Genomic DNA, 21,902 nt, shown 5'->3' with positions numbered 1-21,902 from the left:
CCAATCCGCATACTTCTGTACTACATACTCATTATTTTGAGTGCATAGTGCGTTCTAATTGGGTAGTAGGCGAATGCAGTGCACTCAAAGTACCCGGATGTTGTACTCAAAACGGTCAGATCGTTGAGTGTGGAACGCTGGACACGTTCCACACTCATTTGCCTCCAGCTTGGCTACGTAGCGGAAGGGGCGGAGCCACGACCACTATTCAAACAGACGTTGATAACAGAAGATATTTTGGCGGGTAGCGAACCGCGGTCAAATGTTACGATCGTCATTTCCGGTCAGTGCGCCGCAGAGTATTCGATTTGAGACGACCCTACCCCGTTGAAATTTACGCACTACTCAAGTGAGTACAGAGTGCACATAGTGCACTACATTGAAGTGTACTTCTGGAAGTACGTGGATTTGATGTGTCGTCACGAACGAGCCGACTCTAAGAGCCGGCTCTTTTAAGTGAACGATAAGAGCCGGCTCTTTTAAGTGAATGACAGGACGATCTTCTCCGCGCCATGGGCACTCCATGCACTGACTGTGACTGAATGTTGTGTTAATGTTGTCCGTGTGACCAATCAGGTAAAGACAGATAAGGATCATACCATCAAGTAGGGAGGTGCGGCGCGCTGACGGTCTACAGGTACAGAGCAGGAGGGAGAGGAGGAGAGAAAGAGAGAAAGAGAGAGAGGAGTGCGGTGCGCGAATAGCAAACAAGATGAGTGACGGTCGGAAGCGAAGCATCATGTCAAATTATGGTATTCTGGAAATTCTAAGGTTTAGTATAATTAAATTGAATAATTTAAGTGATATATGTGCACACATACTAATCATAGGTCAAAACAGCGCTAAATTTGGCTGAATTATAAAAGGCAGAAGTGGTAAAACGAAGAGCCGTTTGGGAGCCGAAAGAGCCGGCTCTTCTTGGTGAGCTGAGCCAAATGATCTGGCTCACTAAAAAGAGCCGGAATTCCCATCACTAGTTAGCAGGTCTAAAATTAGCATCACCGTTTCTCACGGTTGACGCTTAATTGAAGTTGTCCAACACAAGTGTTGCTAATCATAACTAATCACATTCTGACGTTGGGCTCACTGGAGTGGATTATTGGCATATCTAAATGGAAACAACAGCATACATCTAGACAGGTCTATGAATGAGTTATGTTGTATGTTTATGAATATTGGAGGTTATATTTGCCCTTGTATAATGTATGACTTGTATCTCTTAGTGAAACCATAATGTGTTTGTGCAATGACTTAATGGAATGGATGCATTAATATATAGGCTATATGTATTTTTGATTACACTTGCAGATACAATGTACTGTACCTTCACAGCACCTCAGTCTGCTGCAAGTAAGTTCTTTTATTTTCATAGTATAGCTGCACTTACAGTGTGTTAAGCATCCAAGATATATACAGAGTCATCACATTGATTAGAAAACAGCAAAAGCACACTCAACACATTTCTCAATGAAGAACTGAATGGATTTTTGTTCTCTTATTATAGTAAGGTAGTGGCTTGGGGGTAGATGTCAAAAGGATAAGGAGGAAAATCACCCACTGATAACTCAGATGTACTTTATATGTGATCTATAAACATATGTTTAAAAAAACATGTTTACCAGACTGGCTTCTAATTGCTTTTACCTTGATATTTGGATCAGAGTGCAGGATGTGAATTTTATCGAGACACTTTAATGATCCAGAAATGCTGTACCTACCTTCCAGAGAGAACTCCAAGAGGATCTCTATCCAGCCCCTCTCAGGGTGTTTGATGACATGATGAATTGGTGTTGCTTTCCACTAATTTGACTCCTCTTCCCTTGTCCCCTCTTACCTTCCGTCCCCACCTCTCCTCCTCTCTCTCTTCGATCTTCCTTTCTCTTCTTCTCCCTCTCCGCCTACTCTGTGTCTTCTCTCATTCCTGCACCTCTTTTTTCAATCTCTGTCATCAGGCTTTTCCAGTGTTTGTTCAGGCTCCAGCGCTTTCACAGGCAACCCCCTTTTATATGTTGCGAGGTGCTGATACTGGAAGGAATGCTTAACAACGAGTTGCATTTGCATGTATGTATAATTTATTAACACAGCTGACATATGTTTAACTGCAAATAATACATGATGTGAAATTAACAAGATTGCAAGTGGCTATGTTTTCAAAGTATGGACCTTGATTTGAAAATAAATATACAATCATTTTGTAATACTATATGTATATATAATCTAATATACATTATATTATATTATATATTATATCTGGCTGTGTAAATGTATTTGAGGACAACCTCAATTTGAAAAATGTGGCATTTTTGTCTGTAACTGTCTGGCTAAGAATTTCTGACTCACCCTGAAAAGTGACAGTTTACCTGTTAAAATAAATAACTATGTGTGTATGTGCAGGTCAAGGAACAAGGTAGCATCTCCACACATCACTACTGCTCTAAAGTCTGCAGACGTCCAAATCAAGATCAACATCGTCTACAGTGAGAAGACAGCAACTTCCTGCATCCTACATCCTGCTGACTGCCTGAGCTCATCTAATAAGGTAAGGACATGGTTAGCTGGCATAACACCTGCTCAGGGGGAAAAAAAAGATACTTTCATAAAGACAGGATGTCAAAACTTTGCTATTGGCACCCATTTCATAATAACCACCAATTCACATAATGGTACCATTGCATCAGGGTGCATGCTGGGCTTGGTGTATTGATGCGTATGGGTGAGTGTGAAATAGATTCAGTTATAATAAGGGCTTTCAATGGATTCAAGTATTGAATCGCGATTAATCGCATGATTGTCTATAGTTAATCGTGATTAATCGCACATTTTTAATCTGTTCAAAATGTACCTTAAAGGGAGATTTGTAAAGTATCTAATACTCTAATCAACATGGAATTAGGCAAATATGCTGCTTTATGCAAATGTATGTATATATATATGTTATTGAAATCAATTAACAACACAAAAAAAAATTACAAATATTGTCCAGAAACCGTCACAGGTACTGAATTTAGCATAAAACATATATGCTCAAATCACAACATGGCAAACTCAAGCCCAACAGGCAACAACAGCTGTCAGTGTGTCAGTGTGCTGACTTGACTATGACTTGCCCCAAATTGCATGTGATTATCATAAAGTGGGCATGTCTGTAAAGGGGAGACTTGTGGGTACCCATAGAACCCATTTTCATTCACATAGCTTGAGGTCAGAGGTCAAGGGACCCCTTTGAAAATGACGATGCCTGTTTTTCCTCGCCAAAATTTAATCTAAGTTAGGAGCATTGGTTGGTACCAATGGATTCCTTAGGTTTTCTAGTTTCATATGATACCAGTGTTTTCTCTCTAGCTTTAAAACTGAGCCCGCTACAACCTAAAAATCTCAAGTTGCATTAATGTGTTAAAGAAATTTGTGGCGTTAAAACTAATTTGTGTTTAACTTTGACAGCCCTAGTTATAATGTATTAATCAGTCAGAGGTAAAGGGGAAAAAAAAGGTTTTATATTTCCCCCATCTACTTAAATAAATTGCATTGGAAATTATGTGAATTGTGTTTAGTAACGGCATGAGAAACAGCAAGTGTTTGAAATTACAGTTGTCACTGAAGTAAGATATTAATGAACCACTTAAGATATCAGCATGTCTGACATAACACACAGTATGAAAAATAGCAGTTGTAATCCAGTCCAACAAATGCATAGTATTGTGCGGGGCTACTATTTGTGAGATATTGGAAGCAAAATCTGTTAAAACCCTGAACCACTATTTTTAAAAATAGGCCCACACTTCTGCTTGCTCTGGAGTCTTTGAGATATTGCTAGAGTTATTTAAATTTTTTATGTTTGAGCTTTCTCTGACCTAAAGAAGAGCTTTTTTTTCTCTAAGAGTGCTATTGCACTTTTTGCATCGTTTGACTTGACTCTGGGTCGTTCCCTGTGGTTTAAACACAGCAGGATTTGGTTTACACTGTTTATTTAGTTTGCCAACTAAATGAACCAGAGATGGTCACTTAGACACACCATTTGCTTATCGCACTTCGTTAAAGGAGAAGCTCATGTCGTACATAAGAAACTCACCTTCCCTGTTTATTATCAGTAGGATGGTTTCTTCCTTTACCTCCTCTACTTTACCTTCACTAAATGTTTAAAGCAAATTAAGCTTGTACACCAAGTGAAACGGGGTAGATTTATCCCACTCTGTGACTGTGTTTGCCACAATAACTTAATAGCAGGAGTTCCTGATGAAATTGTGAAGGGGGGATTCTTGTGTTCCTTTCTTTACTTTCCCCACAGCAGTGAATCACTCTATAGACCACTCCTGAGTTCCTCCCTGGGGTAGCAATTTAGTCACATCATTCTCCAACCCTCCAACTGTATTGGGTATTTCAACAATGAATTCCCTTTTCACCTCCACTTACATGGTGTATCCAATCATTTCCTCTCCAGTGTATATTGAATACAGTCCTAGTGTTTTAACTTTATTGAAAGTCTTCTGTATCCTGCTGAGTCAGAATCTGTAATAATGCACGTTATCACCACAGTAATTTCCTCTCATAAACCGACCACGGATTCTTGTCTAAATCTTGTTCAGGTCTCTCTAGAGAAACTCTTCTTAAGAAAACAGACATTTCCTCATATTGTTTGGGAGAGATAAAGGCAGCGTCTTTTACTAATGATCCCACAAACACTACGTGACATTATACCTCAGAGCCTTATTTTTTCTCTGTCCTACAGAGGGTAGATAACAGCAGCGAGTCAACCAGTTTCACTTAAACAAAACAGCCTTCCTCTGAAGATTCATCACTGCTGTCATCAACTTTTTTGTCCATCTATGGGCCATCAGTCATCACTATTTTTTTTACGAGATGAATGATGGCTGTAAATTACCATGCATGACATATTGACAAACCCATTTGCTGTCCTTGTGGAGAAAGAGCACTGTCATACAGCAAAAGGCATAGCGGAGGGGTGGGTGGAGTAATCAACAAGCAGAGGAGGGAGACAGAGATAATGACAGAAACAGACAACAAAAAAGAGAGGAAAAGGGAGAAAGAGCAAAAAGATAAAGAAGCATATTCCTTGAAATATCCCTGGCCACAGATAAGAAGTCATACTTGATACTGTGGCTCTATGGATGACAATTTCGGCCTGTCAATCGCCCGGTCCACTACTTTTGTCCAGATTGGATTTATACTTGACACAGGGGGTTGATAGGACTCCTACCGTAGATACTCATGGCGTAGGTTTTGATTTAGAACTCAGCAGTGGATTTCACCCGTTGATAACACCACTACAGCAAGAGATGTATCTTACATGATCAGGCGATTATTTTGCTTTAACTAAATTCCCCACAGTAACTGTGCTTACTTTCTTTCATTCACTTCGGGATGCGATCAACAATGGGAAGGTCAGACTTGTTACATTACTGAATATGATACTATTCCATGCAGTCACAGTATTTACGTTATTTGATTCACTGGTCGTCGTTGGTAAGCAGAAGGTTTGCAGTGGAGATTGCTTAACTAGATGTTTGTTACTGGAAAGGAAAAGATAAGTATTAAATCCAACATGTTTCAAGCAGTGGGCTACCTCCGGGGTCTGAAAAGTGAAGCCACTGCAGAAGTGCCTTAAACTTGCATTCTTTCTAATAGCCAGCAGGGGGCGACTCCTCTGGTTGCAATTAGAAGTCAGATTGTATAGAAGTCTCACTTGATTTATTTCCTCTGTAAACATTGTAAACATGAGTTTATGGTCTCAATCGCTAGTTTCAAGTCTTCTTCAATACAGCATGATGTGCATTTAGTAAATTATGGTCCCATTTAGAGTCAAATAGACAACAAAGCAGGCTATGCTTTAGGGCGTGGCTACCTTGTGATTGACACGTCGCTGCCACGGCGTTGTCCGGTCTGGGACTTGTCCGTGTTTTCATCTTAGAACTTAAACCCTTTCACAGTGTGTTTTCAGTTCTTGAAAGTTAACTGTAACATTTTGGTTGCCTAAAAATGTCTTATTCAGCGTTCGGTTATACTTAGCTCCACCCTCTCGTGTCACTTCTGGTTGTTAAAAAAACAAACAAGATGGCAACGGCCAAAATGATGAACTCGAGGCTTCAAAACTGTAGTCCACAAACCAATAGGGTGATGTCATGGTGACTACGTCCACGTTTTATATACAGTCTATGGTTTCAAGTTGTATTCTCTCTGATCAATCTCCATCGGCATCAGAAACTTGTAGGAGAAAACACAAGCTGCCAGTCACAGTTCTTGCAGTCCCCCTGTGGTATCAGACGTGTATTAAAATTTTTTAGGCTCACGTCAGCTAAGGCGTAGCCTATGGCATAGTTTTGGAGCCTATGCACGTAGCCTCTTAATGTATAGAGTAACTCTTTTTTTACGCCGGAGTGCACATTCAGCTTGGTGGTGAGATAGTTATTATCCTGTAAAGATGTAGTAGCCATTTAAATAACTTTAACAACATGCATTTATGCTATTACTTTTACATTGTACATGTGAAACTATATGCTCAAAAGAATCACTCAACACCTAATCAACAGCGTTATGTGCCTGTATCTTTTTTTTAATTTCAGACTAATTATATTATAAGAGCAAAATGACATATTAGTAAACACTGTATACTGTTGATCACTCATGACAGGGGTAGCTGTGGCTTTAGGTGGTAGAGCGGATCTTCTACTAATGGGGAATTTTGCGGTTCGATCCCCGCCACCTCCAGCCCGCATGTCGAAGTGTCCTTGGGCGAGATACTGAACCCGCAATTGCTCCCGAAGGCTATGCCATTTGGTGTGTGAGTGTGTGAATGAGCATTAGTTTAGACCCTGAAGAGCAGGTTTCACCCTGTATGGCAGCCATCAGCATGTGTGTGTGTGAATGGGTGAATGACTGCTGACATGTAGCGTAAAGTGCTTTGAGTGGTCGGAAGACTAGAAAGGCTCCATATTAATGCAAGTCCATTTACCATTTACCATGAACGACGTCGCCACTTCTGTTTGTACAGTGGTGACTGATAATCTCCTCAAATGCTTTTGACCCATGGCCCAGCATCCGTGATAATAGCATGCTGCCGCCATAATCAATCCTTCATTTGGAGAAATAAGTGAGACATTACCACTGATGGAGCTGTCTGTTATGAATTTTCCATTTTCATTCACCATTTTCTTCATTTAGAAAAATGCTCCCCGCAGTAATGATAATCACATATTATGTTCTGGACAGATGACAGTGACTCAGACATGACTGAGACATGATAGTGACAAATGCGGACAGCCAGATATGTAAAGGAATTAGTCATTATGGAAATTTCTTTCACTAGCTTCTGAAGGATATATCTAGATTTGTTCCTTCTTCATATAGCAAAAACACCACCACCACCACCACAAATACATTACCATCACTTGAGTGGAAAGTAATAAACAAATGTGCACAGCACTTGATCACTATTCAAAGGAACTTTCTCTACAGTTCAGAGGCAGAATTAAACAGAAGCATACAAATATAAAACATGTTTAAGAGCTTCGGAGATCAGCTGGTCTCAGTCAGTCAGGGACTAAGACCAGCAGAGTTGCTATGAATGGATATTTCAGTCTGAGAGACCTTAGTTCACCTGAAATGATTGTCAGCCTCAGTAGTGTCAATAGTGACCACCAGTGTTTAATGATGGCACAAATAGAAGGAGCCAAAGTCAGTTCATAATTTAAAGATTTCCTTTCTTATTAACATAAGATGTCATTCAACACCCACAGAGCTAAATAACAAGCGTCTTTAGATCAAGAACGTAAGTCCATTGACCGGCCGAGCCAATCCAGCCCTGAGCCCTTGAAAATGACTTGAGAATGACTTGAAAATAAACTGTTGTACTGTAGATTTGCTCCTCACAAACACATAAAGTCATGCAACCTGGAAGCAATAAAACAGAGATCAAGGTAATACACATACACAAGTAAGATAAAAAGTGCATATCAGCGACACATGTCACTTAACTGAGGATAGACATTTTCAATAAATGTGTAATCATTTAATTTTTACATGCATTAGAAGATGTATTTTTGTGTGGTTTACAACGACAATCCAAGAGCATGTTCTCTGCGGCCCTAGTAACATGCCAGAACAAGTTGAGATACACATTTCTAAATGTGTAAAAAATAAATAATAATTTAACATTTTATGAACTCATTCATATCATTTAGCCTATCTCTGACACATTTGCAACTACATACCACAAATGTTTAGGACTGTTTGTTAATGATTACATTAATCATCCTCATGCAGACCCAAAAAAAGTATTTTGACAAGGAAGGTAGGTAAATAGGAGAGATGAGGAGAGACACTAAGACCTAAAGTGACTGTATAGGTCGTGTGTTTTTTTTTTATTTTGATGTGAGGAAAAGAGCACGAATGCACCGAGTACAGGACTACCACCACCTTGAGAAGGAGGGGGGCACTGTCTGGCTATAAGAAACAGAAATACATTAGAGAGAGAGAGAGAGAGAGAGAGGAGAGGAGAGAGAAAGAGACTGAGATAAGTTCAGTTCAGCACCGCGGACAGCGCACCGGAGCTTCTGGAGAGGAGAAATCAGTTCAGTGGATTGGAGCTGATGCGCACAGTCATGCCTCCTTGAACTATACTACTGGAACTATACTGACTGTATAAACTCTACAGTCGCACCACCTATTCGTCCTGTGCAAGGTGGAGGTCTTTGTTTTATTTGGGGGAGAGAATCGCGTAATAAGGAGGACGAGAGAGAGAGAGAAGAAGAAGTGCGGTGCGAGCACATCAGGGCCAGCCTGTTTAGTCGGCGCGCGATCCTTACATCATCTCTTTATTGGAGAGAGAGAGAGAGAGAGAGAGAGAGAGAAGGGGGTGAGAGTGAGTGAGAGAGAGAGAGAGAGAGTGAGAGAGAGAGAGAGAGAGAGAGAGAGAGAGAGAGAGAAGGAGGTGAGAGTGAGTGAGAGAGAGAGAGAGAGAGAGAGTGAGAGAGAGAGAGAGAGAGAGAGAGAGAGAGAGAGAGAGAGAGAGAGAGAGAGAGAGAGAGTCCGTGCAGCCAGGCTCCTCTTCGCCAGTCCTCAACTGCGAAGCAAGTCTGACGGACCGACTGGCGTCACCACCACCACCTCCTCCACCACCACCCTGTTGTGTTTTTATCTGAGTCCTCTCTCTCTCTCTCTCTCTCTCCGGCTCTGTGTGCGTCCAACACCCGGCCGTGAAGATGCACCGGCACCGTCCTGCCCGGGGATTGACGTTGTTGTTATTGCCGGTCGCTTTGTGGATTTGCAGCAACTGTGTGCACGGAGCTTTGCCAACAACCCGTAAGTTGTTATTCTAATTTTTTATTTTTTATTTTTTTTGGATGAGTCTGCACTGAGCCTTGTCTTTGGAGCACAGAGTGCAGAAAAGGTGCGCGTATTACCGGCTGGGCTGCAGGTATTCATCCTCCACGGTGGTGCCAACTGAGAGCCAGCATGCTGGAAGGGAGATGCAGAGGGGTTATACCTTCTGAGTTTTAGACCTATACACGTGTTAACTCCTCAGGATTTTGTCATTTTTTGATTTTGATCTTCCAGAAAGGTCTGGATTTAGCCGACATTTCAGTGTGTCAGTGTGAGGTTTTGTTGCAGTCTCAATCCGGAGGGCAGAGTGCATTTGAGTGACAGTTTGAACCCATTTCATAAATGGCTATTCTTCCGTCCAGGGATTTCTTTGGGGATTAACATTATATAAAATCATTTGTTTTCAGGCCATTGCACTGGATAAGCCCCCAAAGAAATTCATTGAATCTCCAAATTTATAGGAGTTTTTGGTCTAATGGACTTTGTGGAAGTCTTCTCTGTCAGTGACTCAGGGGCATTTTAAAGATTTCTCATTTTGAGCCTATTTGCTTGGGTCTAATTTAGGGTGTTCATGAAGTTTCAATTTGAATTTTGATTAGTCTCTCCTCTATTACCAGGTCAATTTTAGCCAACTTTTATGTTTCAGCAAATCGGTCACTGGGAAACTTGGAGACAACTTATAATAACTCAGACATAAGGGATGGATCTGTTTTACCTGGTTATAAAGCCCCACACATTTAAGACTTTAGGTTTAGCCGAGGATGATCTTCTTTTGGCGTATCAATAACTGCAACTTGCAAATCACCTGCAATTGCACATGTTTGTGCATTTTATTGACCATCTTCCAAAGGGATTCTTGGTATTTATGCAGTATGTTATTATGCATACTCATATTTTAAAAATGCATCATCTCCCTGATATTTCTAAGCTTTAATGCGCAGTTAGTTTTTTTCCTGGAAACATCCACTCTTGGTTTCGGTGTCATTCCGGTTGTTGCTGACGGTGACTGAGCCGCTGTGACTGATTCCCTCCGGTGATCGCCGGGGCTCCTCGGGGTCCCGGATGAATGTGTCCGGAGACGCGCCTCATTAATCATCCCGACAGTCAGACAACAACGATGCGAGACGCGCATAGATATGTCTGCGTGTGCGCGTCAGCAGAGACAGATGAGGAAAGAGAGAGATGGAGAGTTGGAGGAGAGGAGATGGGCAGTGCGTTTTTCTTTCTTTCACAAAAGTGTTGCTCCATAGCGACCTCCTCACAGCGAAGAGGTGTCACAGTGACAACACTTTATTTATAAAACTCTATTGATTCTTTATGGAAATCCTACGTCCTCTTGCTCCTGCTCAATTGGCAGGTCTGACTGGGTCATCAGTGTCCCTGGAGAGAGAGAGTAGAGATTTTAGTGTCTTGTTAAAGAAAACTTCAGCTGCTAGGCTTGAACAAGGTTGATTTAAAAAAAACTTGTAATGAATAAAATATAAAAATGTCGACCTGATGAATCTTTAAAACTACATAGTCTATCTAAATGCTTTCTGACATAAATGAATGCCTGTACTAAACAAAATTGTACTCCCCATTCATATTTTAAAGTGTTGTACAAGAGGCAACCATAAGAAAGAAGAAGTCGCTGTAAACTTAGCATTATGTAAATTATCCTTTAAATAGTGAGGTAAAATGCATTTTTATGTACAATTTATACATATGTTTGAATAAAAATCCAATAACATATGTTAGGGATGCACCGATACCGATACTGGATTGGATATCGGGCCGATACTGACTCAAAAAGCTGGATCGGATATCGGTGACAATGGGGCTGATCTATTAAATGAAATGTTTTGTTTGTATACTATATATATTGTAATTTTAATTCCTGTTGACCAATTTGTTGCTGCATTAAAAAGGTTTACACTTTAAGTGTAATTCCTGTTAATTTTGCAGATTTTTTACCAAGCTGCTGGTGTACGATTTATTATTGTAATAATAAACCACTAAATGTATATCTATGTATTGTAAAGTTAAGAAAGCAATGTTTAAGTCAAGCCTGATGGTGCCTTACACATAAAAGAATGATGCCAGTCACTTCCACACAGTGAGGCATACACTGGTATCGGATCGGTACACGGTATTGGCCGATACCCAAAGCCCAGGTATCGCTATCGGGACTGAAAAAGTCAGATCGGTGCATCTCTAACTGTATCAAGAGTCATAAGAGGCACTATTCTGATGGTTTCACTTCCTCTACAGTTATCGCCTCCGTAGTTGACAATTATAGAATTCTGGTCGTAATAATATCTAGCAAACAAAATATTTTCATATGGAGGTCCGTGAAGCGAAATCAAATGGGGGGTCCATGCCCTTATGTTTATCAATTAAGGTGTCCTTGACGTGAAAAATGTTGAGAACCAAAGATCCGTAACATATCAATATATGTTGCATTATAAAATATAAGACAACGACACAACAGGAATATCAAAGTGCGGAGAAGGATCAGGGTAGGATTTGCAAGATGAGAGGCAAGCAAGCGAGTGTGTGTGTGTGTGTGTGTGTGTGTGTGTGTGTGTGTGTGTGTGTGTGTGACGGAGAGAGAGCGCGAGAGAGAGAAAGTCATACAAACAGCATGTTGAATCGGACCAGCAGTTCCACCCCTGAGCTTAAATCCGAGTGCTGACTTTATCCCTCCTCAGGGACTAGATGTGAAACACTCGGGGGAATAGACAGTGTCATTGTGACCAATGGTCTGAGGCACGGACTAAAAAAGATTAACATTTCCATCCTACCGGGGCAAACACTCACAGACTAAAAGTCAATGGGCTGGTTGGCCCACCGACTGTGTGGAGTCTCCCAAGTGCACGCTGATAATGCTTCTTTGAGGTGTGTGTACCAATGAAAGAAAGAGAGAGAGAGAGAGCAATACAGAGAGATTCATTTATGTTTTGCCCACGTTTACATGGATTTATATGAATGTTTATGATACAGTATGTTTATGCATGTATGGTTCTGCAAAGGGTTGTATGTTGAGCTATAATCCAGGGATTTTCTCCTACACAAGCTGCTCCTAAAGCGTCTGTCAGTTTTATGTTGCATTGCAGTATCACTTAATTGGCTAGCACAGTGTTATCAATTTCTGAACATCTATTGCGGTCTGTCAAAATTAGATGAGACACATACGAGGATATACAAGAAACACTCAGAAATGCAAGCTCACATAAGCACAAAGTCTCACACAGGCACTCACACAACTGAACAAAAGTAGATTTTGTTTGTCCTTGTTGTACTTCAGCTGTACGCTCTAATGAGTTGTCACTGTACAGTATGTAAATGTGTTGTTGTTGTAGTGTGTCTGAGGCAAGGTCTCTCACCACCTCCTAAGATGTTTTATAATCATCGGGACATTAATTTTTCCATTTGCAATTCAAATCAACACATTTCTCTGATGAAGATGGTTCACATGGCCACTTTCTGACAGAATTATCAGCTCAATGCGTATGTGCTACATACTGTACTTGAAGTATGTTTTATATGCACAGCTATTTGGCCCAGTCATACATTATTCATGGATATTAAAAGTTTACTTTTATGAAACAGCTAATCTTTCATTTGAGTATCCTTGAACTCTCCTGCTTTGCTTTGCACTATTGCTATTCATCGCTCCCTGCATAAAGGACAGGGTTTAAACGTTTAACATTATCCAGGGCTCAACACTAACTTGTAAAAGCGGTTGCCAGACTGGAAATCAGGCAACAGCTTTTGGTTGCGGAAACTGAAAATGTGGTTGCCATTTTCAGTCACCTTATGTTTTGAGTAGTTAATATACTATGCAGATATACGTCAACTTAATAATGCAAATGCAACGTAAAAGAATAAAAGCTTTATTACAGTAACCAAACAAAATTCTTTGCAGTTTGTGTTTTATCTGACACCTTAGAGAATTTGAATCTTAAGTGTTATCAGTTAAAGGTATAATATTCAAGAATTTCCTAAAAAAAATCAATGTATAGACTAATACAAAAATAATCCCTCTCACTCATCAGTTATGACCCAATACTAGACACACTAAGTGTGTGGTGGTGTCTGTATCTACAGAGACCCTTTTCTTATTATTTTGCTGTGTTCGGGATGTTTCTATGTTTCAGCAAACAGCCTTTCGGCTCCACGTGGGGGTGTAACCCAAGCCCCCAGGAAGAGTGCCGGTCGTTGATCCCAATTTTCGTAATGGCCAAATGGCGGTACTACCACGTCCGTGTTTGTCACGTGATGCTATTGGGCCCAAAAATACTTTTTTCCCATAGACTTAGATTGGGAAAGAGACGTCTGTAACTCAGCGGCTAATTTTTTTGAGTTAAATCAACTCCCCAGTACGAACACTCTAATAGCCCTTATTTAAATCATTAGGTCCTAAAAGTTCTAAAATGCACTAATAGCCGAATTCAGAGTTACTTCCCTTCCTCCGTTCATGGGAATGAGACCCAGACCGTGACGAAATGGAGGCGGAAGATCGCCGGAAGATCCTGGTATTTTTCCAGACGAAAGTCGAGCCATTTTGGCATCATGCGCCACTGTGCAACTTTCATAGGAATCAACGGGGCCCCGCCTCTAACGTTGTATCCAGCTCTCTTAATACATCCATTGTGTAACCCCCCGCCAATAACAGCGTGCAGGATGTGCAGCCCGTTCGGGTCGTCAAATATTTGCTTTCCCCGCTCCCCTCGGCGTCTAATACTGAGGCACAAGCATTATAAATCAATGCGTACAAGTCCCCCTTTAGCTCTGTTAGATGCAAATCGGCTGTATTTCACGGATGAGAACGGGTTGTGTGTTTTTATGTGCATGTGCTCCAGACAGTTTTTCCCTATGACCGAGAGCAGGGCTTAGCCACACACAGAGCGGACAGAAGGAAGCCTGCCCTTCTGCTGCATTCATTCCAAATCCGGCAACTCGGCATTGGGTTGTGCCGAGCTGTGCACAGTTGTGGTCGTGCTTATTTATGCTTTAGAATGTAACCGCCATGAAACAATCAGAAAATAAAGTTTTATTTCTGTGATTCACTGCTTTGTTCTCACTAACGCCGCTCCCTCTATTCATTCACTCTATAGCTTGCTCGTTGAGGCGAGGAGGAGGGGCTACATTTGAATGTTGTGTGTTTTCAAACAGCAACCGACAACGGTTAAATATTATACCATTAACTTATCCACCCTCAATTCCTGGTATGCAAAATACCAGTAGTGCAGCTGTTGAATGAATGAATCCAGCAGGTCACTGGTTGCTTGTTCATCCATTCTCTCCCTTTCAAATTTTGGTTTTCTGGACTTTTGTGCTGATTCCCACCGCAGATCCATTTGCCCTTCAGCATTAAAGTCTTGGATTTTGGGTCCCTCAAGTGACACCGACATCAGCTTATCCATCATCTCTACTTTCAGAGATGACCTCCAATTAGTGACACTGTGGGTGGCTAAATGGGATGCCCCTAGAGCCTGTCTTTTATAGAATCAGATTAGCCTTTTCTCATCTCATTAAGCATGCCAGGCCATTTGACATAGACATCAGTCTGGTTGCACCTCCAGGGCCACACAGGCCACGACAGAGTTTCCTGTTCTTCGATATAATTCATTATGTACCGTGTGAAACAAAATGGAAGTGTTCAGTTGTTTTCTGTTGCCAACACACATGTTCTCGGTTGAGTTTGAACAAAACTCAAACAAGAGAATAATCTGGTATGTCCTCGCAGTCCTACCACAGTAACATTGAGGAAAGCAGCATTTCTACTGTGAAGAAATGAGTCACTGTGACCAACGCACATGCAGACCTGACGCCAGTTGTGTAGCCTTGTATCTTGTGTGTGTGTGTGTGTGTGTGTTGGCTCCCAGTAGGAGGTGGTAATAATAGGATTAGAGCTGGAGGAAGCAGACTGGTTTGGCTCAGATTAGATCCGCTCAATACTTGATGTTTGGCTTTGTTTGGGCCCTGTGTATTTATATGTGGGCACCTGTCTGTGTTTTGTGTGTGTGTGTGTGCGTGTGTTTGTCCACATTGGTAGATTTACCATACAATCGAGTCAAGTTAGCCAGAATTAGGAAACAAGGTCTAGTTCTCCATTCTCCTTCCAGTTCCTCCTGATTCCTCTCGCCTGTCTTTATGCCTCTTAAAAAAAAAAATTGTATTCCTAACTACCTCTGATGATTCGTCTTGCTCCCTCCTACTCCTTCCCTCTTAGTCTCCACAGCCTGTCTCTCATCATTTCATTCAGTTTCCCCCCCCTCTCGCCTCCTGCCCTTTTTCTTGTCCCTAACTATCTCTAATTCTCTCTATCCCTACTTGGCTCCCCTCAGTGGTTTCATCATCTGGCCATAATCACTTTCCTCCCTCCTTGTATTTTTTCGTCTTCTTTTTTTCAACCACCCGGTCTCTCTTCTCACAATCTGTCCCCCTGTCGTTTTACTCCTGATTACTAATACGATTTTCAAGCAGCCCAGTCGCACAGCAGTTTGTGAAATAGTCACGGAATTTAACGTATTGATTTGTGTACAAAGATACAAATTTCATTTTTTTTTTGTGATGGTCAGCACAAAATCAATTCGTATGTAATCCACATAATTGTGAACCGGGAAGTATAAAGAGCGGCGAACGCCGCGTAGGGAGGAGGTCGGGGTGGGTCAAAAAACACAGGACTTTCACCCAGGAGAGAGGTGTTTGTGTTCCGCGTGAAAGTCAAAGTTGCGTCATTTGCCACATAACTTCCATACATAAAGCAGCAGTAGACGAGGTTGGAGCAAATATGATTAAAAAAAGTAATTTTTATAAAATTGTCAGTATATCCTGACAGTAGTGCATGAGACAGGTAATCTGAAAAAAAATCATGTGCCTCTGCGTCCTCCGGTGCTCCTAATGGCATCGACAAGATTTCACAGACCGGAGGAAAACAACCAGTCAGAGCTGATCTGGAGTCTGCCGTCCAGCTGCAGTCTATGAGCCGTCTGTCACTCACTCGCGAACTCTGACCAAACGGTCAAACTAGGCAGTGCTGATCAAATATGAATCAATATTCTGTTACTGTAATGCCTATTTCTCGCCTAAAATGTAAAACACTTGGATTACAATATGCTGAAAGGTTATTATGGAATTTTTGCCCAATAATGCCAAAAACGTTCTGCCTATTGAAGCTCTAAGTTACGGCACTTCCGGGGTTATTTTAACCCAAACCACGATCTTTTCCTAAGCCTAACTAAGTAGTTTGTTGCCTCAGCTTAACCAAGTCAATCTAGCCAATCAATTTGTCTATATAAATAGAATAAATTCAATTTCCTGACTATTTCACAAACTGCCGTGAGACTGTGTTGTTTCAAGGGAGTAATGTGATGCGTATGCTTGTGCATGCTCATGCAAACTCTCAAAGCAGCACCTACTCTGCCTGTCCATCGCAACAACCAGACTGACATGGATCGCAGCCAAACCGACACCGCGACACTGTGTTCTCCTGTTTCGGCCTTATGCAGCTCTTAAAATTTGCTCGCCCCGTCAGTGTATGAATATTTCATCCCACTGAAACATGAATTCATGACAGTGCTTTTGAGACAAAAATGCTTGACCTACAATCCACTGCTTTTCCAAAAAGCACTTTATTTTCATAGCACTAGGAATCAGAATTGCTTCATTTCATACAGCCCATAATACATGAATACGAATTTGACTTGACAAAGATATCTTAACAACTTTGCATGGTCACACATTGTGATATTAGGATACACAAGTTAACTGAGAAACCTTCACTCTTGCACATTTCAAAATATATATTCAAACACGCACAAAGTTAATAAATCACCAAAACCATCATGCTTACTGTACATGCTTTTTGCTGATTTTCTTAGTAAGAAATTGTCAGAGCCAGAGCACCATGACTGCTTTCTATTTCCTGTCAGCTTTATACTTGAACTGCTGTATTGGTCTCCTTGAAGAAGTGAACTTTCTCTCTTGAAAGTGAATGGTACTGTGAGGCTATCTTTGTTTCATCATGGGAGCAAGGCCACAGTGATACAAATGCGCACAGACAAGTCATGCAGCATAATTCCCTTAACAATGTCAGTAACGTAACATGCACACACACACTCCCACACACACAGAGGCCCACACCATGCAGCTCACACCTACCTCTCTGCCCTGCTCAGACACACACATACACACATTGAATATTACTGACTTTACATCCAATAATTGGGAACCCCGTAATTGTGTAATTCTACATTTGAAGGTACTGCATGTGCATGCATGCTTCTCTGTGTATGAGGCACTGCAAGTGTGTGTGTGTGTGTGTGTGTGTGTGTGTGTGTGTGTGTGTGTGTGTGTGTGTGCATGTGCAAACGCGCAGGATGTGAAAGTTATTCTAGTGGAATGTGTTCTCATTTGAACCCGTCAGAATCTGTCCACCTCGTTAGACAAGGGTCTCTGAGACGGAGAGTAGGCTGGCAGGATAGGGGGAGGAAGAGAGGAGGACAAGAGAATTGGCGTCATTTATCAGAAAAGAGGGAAGGATGAGGAGAGACAGCTTCAAGAGAGACGGTCAGGAGGCGAGGATTTTCTCTGACACCTTGTCGTTCAATATTACCAGCTTGTTATTAGCTGCATCAGAACGCAACCTTGCATTAGTCAGGAAATGGACCGGGCCATGTCACCTAATACTGCACTTCACTTTGGTGATACCTGGCTTTTTTTACAACTTGATTGATCATATAACAGCGTTCATAACCGCTTTTTCAGTTGATGTGAATATCCACTTAAAATCCACTTATTGCACATCATCGTCATCATCATCATCATCATCATTATTATCATCATCATCATTTCAAATTAGTCTCTATAGGACCTACAGTATGAACGTAAAGTGTCAGTGAAAAAAGATCAAATTAAAAAAATTATAAAATACTAAAAAAGATAAAGTAAAAAGAACAGCTGATAAAACAAAACAAAATTGAAAATAATTAAAATCGGAATAACAGTTAACAAATATTTCTGTCAAAGAAGGTTGTTAGAAGGAATAAATAAGATGGTACTAAGTCGGCTGACCTGAGAATCCCAAAATCTCAAGAGCTCAGTTTTTGCTACAAGATGTTGGTTTATAAATCCACTGAGTCACTAGAGTTGAACCTGCCCCATCAGCAGACTATGTCGAGAGGTTTAGAACATAATGTGACGTTCCAGCCTCTGAAACTTCTGAACCTTATCAACAATAACTGTAGATGTTGCAGGTGTAAAACGAAGCAAGATTCTGCAACTGCAATGTCTGTTTTTTGCTTCAAATTTATTTATTAACCGATTTTACGAGATAAATTTGTCCTTCTCCAAAGCAGTCACCATGCTTTCCCATGTTTGTCCATTAAAAACAATACATTTTCCAGATCAAGTGAGGAGACACGGACTTGAAATTGATGCTGATTGGACCTGTAAGAAACCTGAGTAACCCTCTGTATTTACCACCTTACAGTTGATTTTGCTGCAAGCTTAAAACAGGCCGAGAGGTTTCCCAAAACTGTACAGAATGGAGTTGAAATGATTTAGCCTCAAATGTACCAGTTAAATCACTAAGAGGAAGCTAATAGATATGGTACAACATCTGGCCTACATTAATTTTACGAGAACTGAGCTGCACCAGGGTACTGGAGGTGTTAGAAAGAGCAGTTAAAAGCAGTGTAAGTGAACCTGACCCGAATCATCAGTGTCAAAACAACAGTGTCAAAAGCAGCACAATATAACTGGGCAGTCACCTCTGTCAGTGGCAGGGAGAAGGTTTAGACACACTGACTAGAGTGTAGAGTGTTATAACCATTGGACGTGCTCTTGAAGTAGATCCAATGCTAGAGAAGGCATCGGTGTAAATACATAAAGTTGCTAGTGCAATAATGAGGACATGATCCCTCACTGGCATCCCACACACGAACACTGCCAGTCATGTTCGATGATGTAGCTGGCCAAGCTGCGGCCGAGGACTGAATCCGAGGCGCTGTCGTGGTGGGCAGCATTTCCAGTCAGGTGACTTTGGTTTTCCATTTGAAACTTTTCAGTAAAATTACTAATAAATGCACGTTTGTTCATTCAGCAGGTGACTGTAAATCTATACTAATACTAGAGGCACTATGTTACTTGGAAGAACAATAATAATCAATGTAATTTTTCTGTTTTAATTGTTATTGATAAAAGCATAGCACTTATTGACCATTTGCTGCATGTTTTAATTACAGTGGCATGTTATTGCTTTAGTACATATTGCTTTTTTAAAGCACCGCCTCTCATCAGTCATTGATTGCTTTTAATATGTGAACTTCCTGGTTGGGTGCCTGGGTGCAGTTTGACTTGCCTTCACTTTGAGTTCGAGTTCCCTTGCCACACGGAGGCAGTAAACGCCTCAGTGGTCTGTTCTGAGATTGATCTCCAGACCATTATGTGTTTGTTATATCTTTTGTGCTTTGTGTTTGCTTCAAATCCAAGCTGATTGTACCCCAGCTAACGTCCTGCTGGCAATTAACTCAATGCACCGAGGAAATATAATAATTTCTGCAATTATTATTTTGACCTTTGAGTTTATCTAGTATGACTGATGTGGTTCCTGACTCGGAATGGAAGAGTGATCCATAGTAACATGCAAAATGACATAACCAGCATAGTGGTTCCCCAAACCGCCTTAAAAATGTTAATCATAAAAAATCATATGATCATCAGAACGGCAGAGATGTAACTGTGTCATAATGTGAACTTTTAATGACACTCTACTACTATTCAGTATGCTCACTGCTCTGTATAAACAGCTATTTTCAAATCATTCAAACGTTTTAATAATTGAGAAAAAAAACCCACTTAATTTTTCCTTTGACATGAGTGTGATATTAGATATCAAATTATCAATTTGCCACAAAATTGCAGGAGACATGTAGAGGGAAAACACTGATTAATCACACATACATTATTTAGTCATAGTGAGTACATTACATGGTGAATACAGTGATTTAATGAGTCCTTGAGACAATTACATTAACTAATTAGTTATTGCTCATGTAAAAATAATCAGCCCACATTACTAAGTCATTAGCCAAGAGTTTGCCAGTGGTCTAGCAATATGAAGCTGTAATTCTTGAAATATATAGGCTCGCATCGAATGTATTTCAGCAGATAATTAAACTGTTGCTCTTGCCCGTCTCCCTCTCTGAGTTTAACCTATATTCTGCAACATTAACCCTTTGATCTGCACATGCCTGATGGGTAACATGATGAATCTGGGGATTACACGTTCAAAACGGCAGCACAACATCTGTCCAGCTGTCTCACTTAAGCATGCACGCGCAAACGTACACAGACATACTCTCACTTTCACTTTCCATCTTTTTTGTCACTCCATACATACAGTTAGGTAGCATAGTCAAAGTGTGTGTGTGTGTGTGAGAGAGCGAGTTTGTGCGTTTGTCAGACCGTGCATGTACGTACATGTGCGTACGCACAAGTCCCTTTCTGTCATAATGGATGTTGGAAATCTAGCCACCAGCTCATGTGGAAGAGCGCAGTGGAAAAGGGCATTGTGCCGCAGCTAAGACAAATGTTGTTATTACTCTCAGCCTTTGCATTCAATTTGTTTTTTAAGCCGCTTGAATACCCCATTTACAGCCCAAGATTAAGTGAATTAATCTTTGGGCTACTTCCATTGAAGAAACACTCCTCCTTTTTCTCTTTAGACTCAGAGGAAAAGCACAGAGGCAGAATGAGAACATACTGTAGCCAGCCAGTCACTTGGAAAACATAACCTGTGTATTTCTGTGTGTGTATCTCTATTTCATAGTGAAGCTGCAATGTGTGCATGTCCTGACTGTGTGCATGACTTGGTGTGTGTATTTGTGAGTGTCTCACTGTGGTGCATGTATGAGTGACAGAAAATTAAGAGAAGAAATGTAACTGGAAAGGCAAACTGGAGTTGTCTACGTTGTTTATGCACACAACATTTATGCTAAAATCACACCACTGCTTTCAATAGACTTGGCTTAGGGACAAATAGATCTGAGTGTGTGTATATGTGTGCAGGTATGTTTGGATCTGTTGCTGCAAATGAACACATGTTCATTGTGTTCCCTTGGGCGTGCTTGAATGAACATGTGTGTGTCTTTACGTGTGGTTGCATGCATCGTGTGCGCACATGTTCTTGTGGAGTGTGTGTGTGTGTGTGTGTGTGGACGGGCTCAGCCAGGAGGAAACAGCGGTTAAGGTGCTCAGTAATTGGGATGTCCAGGTCTGGTCTCTCGCAGAGTCTTGGAACAATCTCTGATTGCCACAAACACAAGGTTTCACACAGTATTTGTGTGTGTGTGTTTTTATGTATTTTTGACCCCGATCCTGATCCGAGTTCTTTAATACTGGGTGTCTGCCGGTAACGAGTCTGATCCAATACTTAAATATTTGTTAAATATGTATCTGACACATTGAAATAACAAGCGTAGCCTTCTAAATTTGGCCCACCTTATTTATTTACGACCTACTTGATGCAAAGACTGAAGGTCCTTTTGTATACTGCTCTTTGCTAATAAGAAAGGAAA

The 21,902-nt window shown here is 40.9% G+C and overlaps 1 protein-coding gene across 4 annotated transcripts in view; it reads left to right on the top strand.

Annotated features, from left to right (window-relative positions):
• Positions 1-235: 235 nt before the first annotated feature.
• Positions 236-21,902, top strand: part of cntnap2a (contactin associated protein 2a) — a 393,831-nt gene continuing 372,164 nt past the window's right edge. The window contains exons 1-4 of one of the 4 annotated variants that reach the window (XM_074622116.1): positions 236-349; positions 1,953-2,061; positions 2,395-2,539; positions 9,216-9,315. In XM_074622116.1, the coding sequence (XP_074478217.1) occupies positions 2,060-2,061; positions 2,395-2,539; positions 9,216-9,315 (247 nt within the window). In that variant the 5' untranslated portion in view covers positions 236-349; positions 1,953-2,059. Of the gene's footprint in view, positions 350-608; positions 1,141-1,952; positions 2,062-2,394; positions 2,540-8,536; positions 8,696-9,215; positions 9,316-21,902 lie in introns of those variants that run through there. The other 3 variants (XM_074622118.1, XM_074622115.1, XM_074622117.1) reach the window with 3 other exon arrangements.

This window comes from Sebastes fasciatus, chromosome 21 (genome assembly GCF_043250625.1).
Source record: "Sebastes fasciatus isolate fSebFas1 chromosome 21, fSebFas1.pri, whole genome shotgun sequence".
Classification (NCBI taxonomy): Eukaryota; Metazoa; Chordata; class Actinopteri; order Perciformes; family Sebastidae; genus Sebastes; species Sebastes fasciatus.
The sequence above is the reverse complement of the archived record's forward strand: the minus strand, read 5'-3'. Positions and strand labels throughout refer to the sequence as shown.